At 40.5% G+C, this 12,319-nt stretch overlaps 2 protein-coding genes across 2 annotated transcripts; one reads left to right on the top strand and one right to left on the bottom strand.

The window, feature by feature from the left end:
• The first annotated feature begins 218 nt into the window (after positions 1-218).
• Positions 219-2,899, top strand: LOC113684594 (uncharacterized). The gene is made up of 2 exons (XM_027201988.2): positions 219-1,732; positions 2,413-2,899. Exons 1-2 carry the CDS (start codon positions 1,146-1,148, stop codon positions 2,675-2,677), a joined length of 852 nt encoding a protein of 283 aa, XP_027057789.2. The 5' UTR covers positions 219-1,145; the 3' UTR covers positions 2,678-2,899.
• A 1,241-nt stretch (positions 2,900-4,140) lies between these two features.
• Positions 4,141-10,586, bottom strand: LOC113684589 (E3 ubiquitin-protein ligase TRIM45). Its single transcript, XM_089186604.1, has 5 exons — positions 9,346-10,586; positions 8,054-8,542; positions 7,445-7,703; positions 5,870-6,630; positions 4,141-5,021 (listed from the first exon to the last, which is right to left on the bottom strand). The coding sequence occupies exons 1-5, from the start codon at positions 9,797-9,799 to the stop codon at positions 4,705-4,707; spliced, it is 2,280 nt and encodes a 759-aa protein (XP_089042730.1). The 5' UTR covers positions 9,800-10,586; the 3' UTR covers positions 4,141-4,704.
• Positions 10,587-12,319: the final 1,733 nt, after the last annotated feature.

The following is a 12,319-nucleotide window of genomic DNA, read 5'->3' as shown; positions in this document are numbered from 1 at the left end:
GCCGCAGGTATCGGGGACTTTGACCTCTTTTGCACGTCATCCAAGAACAGCGGGGGAGTGGGTCAAGAATCGCTAGTCCGGCAAGATAGCGGCTTTTGGCTATGAAAAGAAGGTAAGAGTCGTTTTATCTTAACCACCTTATATCTTTGGTTGAGTATGCCATTCGTCCTTAAGGTCCTTGAATAATGCTAAGAGCACATAAATATAATTGATTCTTTTGTGAACAAAAATCTTTTGTCACATTTTTTTTCTCGTAATTTATTCTGAGAATCACTTGACCGATCAAGCATGTCGTCAGGTGTTTATATTCTCTTCTTATGCATATTTAAAAAAACAGTTTTTACATGAATAGGTCTGTACACGGATAGGTCTGAATTAAAGTCTTGTATTGTTCGTGATAGTGCTACAAAACTGTTAACCCTCTTCTAGTAGCATGTAGAATTTAATATTTCTCTTAAATGTTTACAGTAGACTATACCATTTGAAAAGCATTGTATGCGATGACGTGTGTTACTTGACAAATAAAGTTTAAAGCGTGAAAAGATAGAGGGGCCGCAGCCAGGATAAAACATCTTATGAAATTTAAAAAACGATCTCTGGCTAAAACTTTTAAAAATACGAGCTTTCGGCTGTTTGCGCTACAGCCTTCAACGGGTAAAATGATAAAAAGGTAAAAAATATACTAGGTGTGAAGTACAAAGTAAAAATTAAAAATGCTGATAACTAAGAATGTTTGTTAAAAAGAATGTTGTATTGTCCGGGCAAAGGAGAGGAATTGTTGTCCGCATTGGGAGTTAACTTGGAATGCCACGCTTCTAGTATTTTTCTTGTTCTGAAACCGCCTTTGTCAACAATAGATGCATTATCAAAGTCTATTGCGTGACTATTGGCCCAGACGTGATTGGCAATTCTTGAGCCTTTTGCCGCGGTTTTCACATTTCTGAGGTGTTCTTTCTTTCTTGTGTTGAAACACTTGGTGAGACTGGCAGGGCCTTCAACACAAGAAAGAAAGAACACAATAACACAATAAGAACACAGAATCCTATGTCCCGGGGGTATGCGGGGGTTTACATTGACTGGTGCATTACAAAGAATGGGTGGGGTTTAGCAGGCTGGCCTTCAAAGTGCTTGCCTACTCGTCCAAGATGGCCGCCAAAACCGTCACTTCAACCATGGCCTGTGATATTAAGAGTATTATCGACTACCAAAGATATCCAATTGCTGAGTTTGAGAGCCACATTCTCCGGGAAATTATAAGCAGTGCTAAAAGCGAACTGAAGGGAAACGGCATCGCCTTTTTGCCGGGCTTTCTGCTTCCTTGGGCTATTCGCCAAACAATCCTAGAAGCAGAAGGGGCCTTACCAGATGCATTTTGTAAAACAATCGATCACACAGTCTATCTTGAGGAATGTCAAGATCCTCTCCTCGAGAATGATCACGCGAGGAACATTTTGTGTCGATCTTCAAAATGTTGCGTTACCCGCGACCAAATCAAGACAAACTCGCCGCTAATTCAGCTTTATATGTCACCGGAGATGACAGAGTTCGTTAGAGTTCTTCTTGACAGGGACGTGCTCTACCGAACGGCTGATCCCCTTGGAGACTTAAATGTGCACGTCTACAGAGAAAATGATCAGTTGGATTGGCATTTTGACCGTGGGCAGTTCGCTGTGACATCCCTCCTTCAAGCACCAGAGGGTGGGGGACGTTTTCAATACATTCCATTAACAAGGTAAGAGTTAGCTGTTTTCTCAGAGGCGCGTCACAGGGCAAGAAAACAAGACTATTCAAATAGGCCATTCTGTCTTATCTAAGCTAGTTAGCTGTTGTCTTAGAGGCGCCTCACGGGGAAAGAAAACAAGACTATTCAGATAGGCCATCCTGTCTTATCTAAGCTAGTCTATGCTCTTGTTTAGCGAAGAAAATGTCCAATTTATCTTAAATAAAGGATCTCACTTACTTAGTGAGTATGCATGAAATCATAGCAGGTAAGCGACCCTCCCTGGTTTTCGCTGGTTTTGTATATTTGGTCTTCATATTGGTTCTTTTAGTTACGGTTAACAAATCACCTGCTATGAAAGCAGAGGCTTATAATGATGGAGTTTTACATCCTTTACCTCGCACGGGTGATCAACGATTGACTTCTCGAGCTCTATGTACTATCTATACATTATCCAGCACAGCAGTAATGAGAATCACGACTATATCCCATCAGTAGAAGTTGTTTTGTAAATCGAACACAAATTCTTGTAGCTTATTTCCAGTGAAATGTGTAGCTGCTAGAGGGGAGAATAAACAATCAGATCTTCAGAGTTAAAGGGTTGATCCATTTAATTGTTGCTAAGCTGAATTTCTTTCTGGTTGGAAGCAAATGAAAATTGAAATAACAAATAATCTCTCTATTTCAAATAGATCAGATGGAAATGAAAACTATGACTTGGTCAAGCAAGTGCTACTGGCTTCTAAAGCTGGACAAGATCTGTCTGCTCTTGGGGTGAAAGAAGCTGACCTTCAGCCAGGAACACTAGTCATAATCTGTGGGCATAACTCAATGCATCGCGTTACCCCTATCGAGGGAAAAAAGTCCAGGATCACAGCTGTGTTATCTTATGAAAAGAAACCCGACATTCACTTAAATGAATACACTAGAATGAAATTCTGTGGGCGCTTGAAATAAATCTACTGACAGAATAATTGTAGGTACACTTGTAAGTAGAGATTTTGTAGTCCATTAATCACTTGCTTGCACATTTTTTAGGCAATTCTAGGGTTATTTTAACCATTATCCTTGTAATGGTGCCTTTTAGAGGTGGATTTAATGTTGCTTTGGGTCATTGCCTAATTTGTGAGGGATGAAATCAAAATGTGCTAATAATAAAGATTGAAATTTAAAAAACGATCTCTGGCTAAAACTTTTAAAAATACGAGCTTTCGGCTGTTTGCGCTACAGCTTTCAACGGGTAAAATGATAAAAAGGTAAAAAATATACTAGGTGTGAAGTACAAAGTAAAAATTAAAAATGCTGATAACTAAGAATGTTTTTTAAAAAGAATGCTGTATTGTCCGGGAAAAGGAGAGGAATTGTTGTCCGCATTGGGAGTTAACTTGGAATGCCACGCTTCTAGTATTTTTCTTGTTCTGAAACCGCCTTTGTCAGTAATAGATGCATTAGAATTGCCAATCACGTCTGGGCCAATAGTCACGCAATAGACTTTGATAATGCACTATTATTGACAAAGGCGGTTTCAGAACAAGAAAAATATTAGAAGCGTGGCATTCCAATTGCGGGCAAAACAAACATCCAATTTACAAGTAGGCTGGTGGGTCTGTGAGGCATGTTTCTAGAGGAACTAGAATTTATTTTTGCAGGAAATTTGATGGGAAGAAGCCCTGGAATAAGAACCCTTAAAGATTAGACTTCAGAACTAAGGGACCAAAAGATCGTTTATATATATATATGTAAAATCGCGCGAACAATGAGCACTTATGACTTGATTGATAGTCAACGAAAAAACTTTATTAAAAACTGAGTGCTTCTCTGTAAAAGTTTTTACGGCTAAACTTCATTATACCCGGCCACTTTGGTCTGCCTCACTAACATGTGTCGGGAGGCTTTGAAGATCGAGGCATAACACAAAAGACGCTATTCTTATTCAATGACATGTAAATGAGTGGCCGGGTATTCTGAAGTTGCTCCGTTTTCACTAACTCCTTGAGTTGATGTTGCCAGAATAATGCTGCGAAATTTAAACTTTCCATTCTTATGAGTTGACCATAGTAAGCACAGTGAAATTTAAAAGTGAATAATCCATCGTAAAAAGCTTTTTAAAATTGCCCAGTTGTACGTAATGCACAGACAAGATGCAACGCAGTATTACGCCATCGAACACGTGGCTATTCGAGCTTGCAGTATTTGTTCAGCGAGTTTGTTTAAGTTGCAAGATCCACGAAGGGAGAAAGTGTCAAAGTCATATTTTGTGGGCGTGACTTTGGACTATTCTCGCAAGTGATCAGGATGAAGAATGTAGCCAGGAGGGTGGGGGTCTTGAGATGCCCCTGATTTCCCCCACCCCTCTCCCTTTGTGAGATAATTCACACAAATCCAGCGGGGAAAAGCTACTTCCAATACAATCTTATTATTTGGATTTGCAAAAACACCCAATTCCATAGAGTCTGCAGAGTGAAAATCTCTTACCTCTTCCACTACAAAATCACATCCATGACTGGCTATAAGGAAATTAAATGGTAGCATTAAAGGCACTTCACTACTGGTGTGCAGAAATTTGTATCTAAGAATCCCTTCCCCTTTGAAAAATCGTAGCTTTGCCTATTGTTAACCCTTTAAACCCTAAGAATGACCAGCATTTAACTTCTTCCGGTAGTAATGGTGCTGAATTATTCATTACATTTACTAGAATAAAGGAAATGATCAGCGATCTAAGAACCTTTGACTAGTAAATGAATTGTCCTGGTCAGTACCATAGGAAACGTAAAGATAGATAAAAGTATGGGGAACAAAATACAGTGATGTTCGGGTGTTAAAGGGGTTAACAAATTCTAACTATTAAGACGAGTACTTAATACTGCACCTTTAACCAGCATTAAGACTTGTAAGTACCAGGAAGATTTGAACTTCCTGGTCAATACTAAACCCTGACATATTACTATGGATGAAAGAGACATCCTAACCCTGAAGTTCTTATACTAGAATATCTTAATTTGATTTGAAGAATCAGTCATAATAACACGCCCCACTCTATCAACAGCAACTCCATATGGATTACAAAGGCCCTCTCTTGCACATTCTGCTATAAGGTGCCCATCCTCGCCTGAGAACACCAGAAGGCAATTTCTCATACTATCCGCCATCAAAATGTTGTCATTTGAATCGACAGTAATGGCTTCTGGAGCGAAAACTTTGCTAGATTTTGTGAAAGGAAGTGGAATGTGTCTCAGTGGTTTTCCATCCGTGCTCAGTACTTGAAGGGCTCCATCGTTCACCAGGGACACTACAATCTCTCCTAAAATGTAGAACGGAAGAAGATTGTATAGTTCTAAGGGTGCTTCAGTAAAACTGGTTTTTGCATAAATATCTGGCATGGTAGATCAAGCGGTGGCAGCTTGCAGACAGGCCCTCATTAAAAAATAGGATCAATGGAGGAAAAAAAAGAATAGCATGCTGGGCTCAAACACTAAGAAAAAATGGCTGCGCAGCTTTTCCTTCCTATCATTTTTCACATCCAGTTACTATATATCATTGGGAAGAGCAATAGGCGTCGGGGAGAGTGTGCTTGTGACTTCGTCTGCATGGTGTAAAAAAAGTAGAGCCCTATTCCCCGCCCTATTGACAGCCAATTCAATGCTTCGTTTCGTCAGTCCACAACATTTTCGCGTTAGTGATGACGAATATCATTGTCGATGAGAGTACAGACCACGTTTGACCAGTTTCGACTTGTTTTTGTTATTGTTGTTGTTGTTGTTTTTTTTTACCACAATATAGACGTTTCGTCAGTCCACAACATTTTCACCTTAGTGATGACGAATAACATTGTCGATGAGAGTACAGACCACGTTTGACCAGTTTCGATTTGTTTTTGCTATTGTTGTTGTTTCTTTTACCACAATATAGACGTCAAATAAAACGATTCTCTCAGTGACAAAGGCGTTGAGTGACACGTTGACGTGAGCAGCGCCTTCTGTACTCTTATCGACAAGGACCAATTAGATTGCGACATTACTGCCAATTGTGGTAAAAAGTCATATAAGGATAGGTTATAACTGAGGTTCCATTATTATAAAAGCAAGAATCCACCGTAGATCATATTGGCTCAACTTGTTATATAAAAATAAACTGCGATTATTTTCATACCTTTCCTGTTTATTGTAACCCCTTGGAGTTTGCTGGGGAGACCATCGTCTTCATCCAAACAGCCAACTTGAAAGTGTGACAAGTACTCCCCGCCACTGTCAAACACATAAATTTTCCTATTTTGGCCATCGGTGATATAAACTTGAAGTTCTTTTTGGCTAAAGACTATATTTGAGAGTTTGGCGCATTTTTCGTCTTCGTCTTCAGGAAGTCTCAATCTTTTCACAAACTTTCCCTTGGCGTCAAACATTTGCAAAGTTCTTCCGCTCCAATCAGAGACGAAAAACCTTCCGTCGTTGCTCACAGCCACACTCAAGGGACCGCCGGGGAATTCGCCATCCCCGCTTCCTTTGTTTCCAAAAGCGAACAGAAACTTCCCGGAGGAATCAAAAATTTGCACGCGGAAATTGTTCCTGTCACATACAACGATTCTGTTTTCCTTGTCCACTGTTACACCTCTTGCACCCTTCAGTTTTCCCGCCTCTTCCCCAGGCCCTCCTATAAGCAGCTGTGGTTGGGTCATATTTTCGTAGTCCCTCATGGCGAAAGGTACATTGACTGTGAAAGGGCTTCCGTTCATTGAGTAGCTACGGATGCTTATATGAATAAGATGTTGTCCTGGCACCAAGGGAATGTAAGAAATGTTGTGTTTCCCGCTATTTTGCGAGGTGATTTCAACCTCGGTAAGAGCACCATCCGGGGACTCGATCTGAACACTCAAGTCGGAGGTCACGCATTCAATAGGTCTTCCTTTCCTATCCCTGAGTAAACATGGAGATTTTGAAATCATTGATGCGATAATGAACAACGCGAACTCTAATATTCCAACGTTGAAAGTTGTGAGAAAAGTAGCAAATATTCAAGACAACGATAGAGTAATTAGATTTTTGACTTAAGATCTACACCGACATCTCGTCCATTAAGATTTTGAAATCTAATTGTAGGGGGAGGGGGTGAATTTCGGCTACAATAAAGTTTACGCGATCCCCCCTCTTAGGGCTCTGTCTTATTCCAATCGTCCTCTTCTCTCTCGTTGGCACTGGCGTTGCCACTCTCCCCCCCCCCCCCCCCCCCCCATCCTTTATACTCTGTTCGCGACGACTGATCCCTCTCCATTCCTCCTCACCATGCAACCCCCTCAAAATACTTCGAACTTTTCCCCGGTCGACGGAAAATGACTGGTTCCCTAGGAGGCCCTTTGGGGTTCTTTTAAAAGTCACCTAGAGCCCGTTTCTTAAGCCCTGGTAACTTAACGGGCCTGAAACCATATTTTAAAATCAAATTTAAGCGAGAGAAACTGAAGATTCTGGAACTCTGACCAGACCATTTTTTTTCTTTAACAGACAGTTTCTTATATCGTTTTCAAAACCTTTGAAACCCCCATTTGGAATGAAATAAGAACAGATTCACGGGCCCGTTGAGTTACCGGGACCGAATTGAGGAACGAGCTCCGAGGCTCAAACCCAGACCTGCTCATCTAGAGATCAGTACAATGATCGCTAAGGTGACCATTAGGCGTTTTTCATGAAAGAAAGTTGAAAAAGGAAAAAGGAGATGAATATGACGACAACAAACCTGGTTATTACTGTGAAACAAACGGTTTGGTTGACATTTGCCTCATGTAGACCAGGTCCTTCTGCTGTAGAAGTCGCAAAATAAGGGTAAGAGGTATCTATCGACCCGAATGACTCAATAGCTTGTTGTAACGCCACGTTTTCGGCAGAAAACTTGATCACGTGGTCCTCACGAGGTTGAAGTTCATAGCCCTGATTGGCAAGTGCCTCTAGTCTCTCGGACATAAGATCTTTGGCGGACAGCAAGTACACAGGATCACCTATAATAAATCAAAAAATAAAACAGTAGTGGGTGTATTTAATCTTGAACTTGCATTCGTTTAAATTAATTTTGCTTGCGCTGAGAGCATTTGCAGAATTCTTTTTATCCAAAACTGTCAGTTTCTGAGTTTTCTAGACCAATAAAAATGCTCTGAGAAGCATAGCCTGCGTTTAGCCGTTCTCTACCCCCTAACCCCTAATTTCCGATTTTTTTTAGAGGGGAGGGTTGGGGGTAGGAAGCGGTTGTACACTGGCTACGTAAAACAAAACCAATGAAATTCCATATTGCTTTCGACAGGTAAAGAAAAAGTGCTTTAATCTGTCTTATGCAATTTCATTTAGTAATTACCTTCTTCGAGGACTCTCTTCACAAAGCGACACGACACCTGCAGTGCGTCTCGGGATGCCTCTAAACGTCGCCTTTGTACGTCCAACGCGGTCTTTCTGTTCACTCGCACCAGTTCTACCGCGGCTCGCAGCTCGCTCTTCCTTTGTTCTAAGGCCTTGATCTTAGTGTTGATGCTGTCCTCGATATCCCGAATTATACCATCAGCTTTCATGTTTACCCGTGCTTGCATCCATTCCAGCACGGGAACAGCTTTTTCTACTTTGATGCAAACGCTCCTAGTTTGTTCCAGTATTTGAGAGAGCCTGGGGTATAATTTGGAGTATGCGTCCTCCAAAAACTGAGTTTGGTGCGTTTTGTGGTCTTTAAGAGCGCAGTTGCGACAGATACTTTCATTGCAAGTGTCGCAGAACAGCGCTAATCTTTCATCAGTGTGTGTTGCGCAGTAGGTTGGCCGGTTCAACTCTTTCAAAGACATGGTTTTTAGGTGCTCTGTTAAGAAAAAAAAATCAAAATTTCTGTCAGAGAATGTTGTAGGAAATGTAGGAGTTAATTTTGGAAAATCAGAGCCAGAAAGGCTTTCCGCAATAGAGTGCATAGTAACCACAGTACAGGTGACGTGACGCGTAAGAACATATCTACTCTTGAAAATTTCCGGCCAGAGAAGAAAGAGAACATTCTTTCCTTGACGTTCTTTTTTCATCGTAGTTGCGAATTTTTTCTTCTAACTCACTGAGAGCTTTATTAGGCGTTCCTACTCGCCGTAATATATACTTTATCTAAAATGAGAACTTAACTGACTTTCACGGACAAAGAAAAGTAACGTGATCTGATTTCATATTTTTCTCGAGCTCTCCTTTTTTTGGGTGGCCGTTGGGTGGTATCGCGGTATTTTTTTATTAAACAGCCTTAAGGACAATAATGGAGAAAATGAAATCGAAACGGTGACTTGGAAAATTGCAAGCTAGAAATATTGACGCAGTATCAAATTCTCACGAAAATCTCAGTATTAAAGAGAGTTTAGAGAGTTTGCATTCAGATCAGTTATTCTCATCTTAAAAAACTTTAACCTCTGAGGGTGACTGGCCTCTAATTTCTCCTCACAGTATCACATTTGAATCAAATGAAAAGGTCACGAGGAGATAGGAAAAGATCGTCATTTTAAGAATATCATGATTGCTAAACAAATTCTCTTTGTCAATACCTTTGGAAACGTAAAGAGAACAGTGTGGGGAATATCAATACTGTGGTCAAGGTATTAGGGATTAAATGTATTCATGTATAGCCTGTCTCACCTAAAGAGAGAAGAACATGGCGCTTGGTATCCTTAGCTCTTTTATGAGCCTCTGCGTGCAACTCACAGAGATAAACCGAGCATTCTCGACACCGTAAATCAGCCGGTGATTCGTCCACACTGCAGTCACAAACATCACACTGGATGGCTTCCCCTTCTTGTATCCGTAGTAAGTCGAGCAGCGACACCAGGAGCGAGTTGGCGGGAAGTTTCCTCACAGAGTTGCGACTGTCCAGCCCTGATTCAAAATGACACGAAGGGCACTTAAACAGCTTGTCCTTCAGTGGTCGGTTTCGGAGCAAATTTTCAATGCACAGACAGCAAAACGTATGCAGGCATGGAAGTATTTTTGGATCCACAAATAACTTGTCACACACTTGACACGTTAGGTTTGTCTTGATGCTGCAAACAACCTCTTCTTGATCAAGAGCGTTCGCCTCTTTGTCATCACTCATTTTGCATTAAAACTGTGCAAGCTATGATCACTTTTATCGATGCAGACACGCGCAAACCAATTTTGCGTCAAGGGAAAAAGCCGCAAGAAGCAATCTAAACGGGCTGGATTATTCAATGTCTTTCTTTACATAACGTGAACCATAGGATTGTCCAAACAATTCAAAGCTCGCTCCGATGCCAACAAAAAGCAAACACGAGGAAATATTTTTGACTGACAAACGAGTTAATTTACTCGTAATCTATTCAGCGAGCACTTGATCTCTGTATACGCGAAACCCAACACGAAGCCGTCATTTCAGCCAAACCAACGACCTCTTCTTTTCAGTCGGCGAAACTCGCGGATGATTTGTTCGAGATGTGCGAGTAGTTGATATATCTTACTTTTCAGCGTGTGCCGGCAGGAGAACTTAAAAACAACAACAAACAATAACTACAGGTATTCAAATTGAGTAATTTAGTCACCGAAGTGATAGAAAACAATGGAAATTGCTTTTGTAATTGGTGATCATACTGTCACCCAAGGGATTTTGGAAGCTTTATCTTGTGAAAGCAAGACGCTGACTTAAATGCATCAAATTCTTTGTTTTCAGCTTCATTAGCTTATCGCCCGTGCCAGCGTTTCCGTTTGTAGTACCTTCGGAAACTACGCTTTTTTATTCGCTTTCATGGATGGCCCGCACCACAAAACCGAAAATATAAATCGAGACTTTTTCAAAAAGGCTGCAAGGGTGACTGTTTTAAAATGCATCGATTGAAAAGTGCAAAGTAGTAAAGGTTTCTGAAGAAACTTTTCAACTGTGTCGGTGGCAAACGAACTCTGTTGTGTTTTCATTTTAACAGGAATATATTTTGATGCAATTTTACCTATCGTCCACAAAACGTTTATGAAAGCGACAGTCAGCATGGGGCATTTTTCGTCAACGTTTTCAAAAGCTTTCGCATTAAATTCGGGTCCGGGCAAGAAACGCGGCGTTTCCAATTAAAACGATATGCTTTACCATAAAACTTTCCATTTTTGAAACCGAAATGATCTGTTTCCGTCAGCCTTCTGGACACTTTAGTACGAATGGTAGGAAGAAAATTGTATTTTAAAGAAAATGTGTGTTGTGGAACGTAAACGCAACAGTAAGGCTGGAGATAAATTTGGGGAGGCGAAAACTGCTGGACATTACATGTAAAGCGTCTCGTGTTGTTGCTTCCATCAGCATTTGGATCGGACAGCCGACCACGCATCAAAATGGATGCGTTTTCAAATGTAAACGGATAAGCGTGGATTGATGAGTGGACACCAAAAACGCCCGGCCGGTGTGGAAGAAAATAATTAGTCAAATAATCTTTATGCGTCAAACATCAAAACCTAACTTCTATACGTGACATGCTGACATACACTTAAGGATCACACACGTCATTTCTACACACATATCTTTTTAAGCTACGACATAAAATTTTGCCCAAGAATTTCTGCTATAGGAAAATACCAGACTTTGATAGCCGGAAAGGAAATGCGAGAATCCGAGACCGGAATAGAATACAGTACGAGTGTGACACTCATTGATGGGTCTGAACATTTGGCAGGGGCATAAATTTTTTTCTGATCATTCCCCACTCCTTCCCATGTTTCCCGAAATCCATTTTTTCCAAGTTCCCGTTGTTCCCAGAAATCCATTTTTTCCAAGTTCCCATTGTTCCCAGAAATTTTCTTTATCGGATCCTCGATTTTCACTAAGATTACCCTATCAAATATTTCTGGCAAACTCCATGTATAAATTATTACTTCCTCTTAGCGGCAATTTAAATCAAAAGCTAGACGCTTTCTTTCGTCTATATACTTTGAAATATTAGGGATTTCCATATTCACCAAGAAGATAATTAAAGGATGCTTTTTCTGCAAATAAGCAAACAAAATTGTTTTTTTGTCAATGAGAAAAAATGCTCCGTGCTACGTCGGTGGGCAAGTGCAACATCCACTAGCAGTTTTTATAATAAAGTTCGGATATAACGCGCGCTCTCATTGGTTGAAAGAGCGTGCTCTATGAGAGTGTAGAGCATAGAACTGAGCTAAAGCTGTCACGCCATCTGCTAAATTGAACCATGTTCGACCTTTTCCGGGTCTTCTTTTTAGCTTTTTTCCGATAATTGAAAGTGAAATTTCGGAATAATCGAGCCGGCAAGTAGTAACAGAAGAACCAAAGAAAGGCTTGTAAACATACCAGGCGCCGTTATTTACGTTATTAAAACGTGGGCAGATACGAAAATCCTCAAAGGAAAAACAAAATAGACATTCCGAGTTTTAAAGATTTCCACGCTCAGTTAGATTGCAAGCTTACGTACGGTAATGAAAATCAAACACAGCCAACACTCGTATAGTCTATAGAGTTCAGAGTTCAAAAACAAAACAGAACAAAACAGAAATGATGAAAAATATAACCAAACTGGCATAATTGTTAAAATTCATACTAATCATGACGGTGTCTGAGCAAATATGATCATGCTGAAGTCCATCGCTGCTCACTTATCAT

The sequence above is a fragment of the Pocillopora damicornis genome, chromosome 11 (genome assembly GCF_964200805.1).
Source record: "Pocillopora damicornis chromosome 11, jaPocDami1.2, whole genome shotgun sequence".
NCBI lineage: Eukaryota > Metazoa > Cnidaria > Anthozoa > Scleractinia > Pocilloporidae > Pocillopora > Pocillopora damicornis.
The sequence above is the reverse complement of the archived record's forward strand: the minus strand, read 5'-3'. Positions and strand labels throughout refer to the sequence as shown.

What these genes read in the sequence shown, in the direction of transcription:
- LOC113684594 (XM_027201988.2), top strand. Translation starts at nt 1,146, where the DNA reads ATGGCCGCCAAAACCGTCACTTCAACCATGGCCTGTGATATTAAGAGT. An exon ending in CAATACATTCCATTAACAAG is followed by an intron (nt 1,733 to 2,412) that starts GTAAGAGTTAGC and finishes TATTTCAAATAG; the next exon opens with ATCAGATGGAAATGAAAACT.
- LOC113684589 (XM_089186604.1), bottom strand. Translation starts at nt 9,799, where the DNA reads ATGAGTGATGACAAAGAGGCGAACGCTCTTGATCAAGAAGAGGTTGTT. An exon ending in GAAGAGAGTCCTCGAAGAAG is followed by an intron (nt 7,704 to 8,053) that starts GTAATTACTAAA and finishes GATTTATTATAG; the next exon opens with GTGATCCTGTGTACTTGCTG. An exon ending in GGTTACAATAAACAGGAAAG is followed by an intron (nt 5,022 to 5,869) that starts GTATGAAAATAA and finishes TCTACATTTTAG; the next exon opens with GAGAGATTGTAGTGTCCCTG.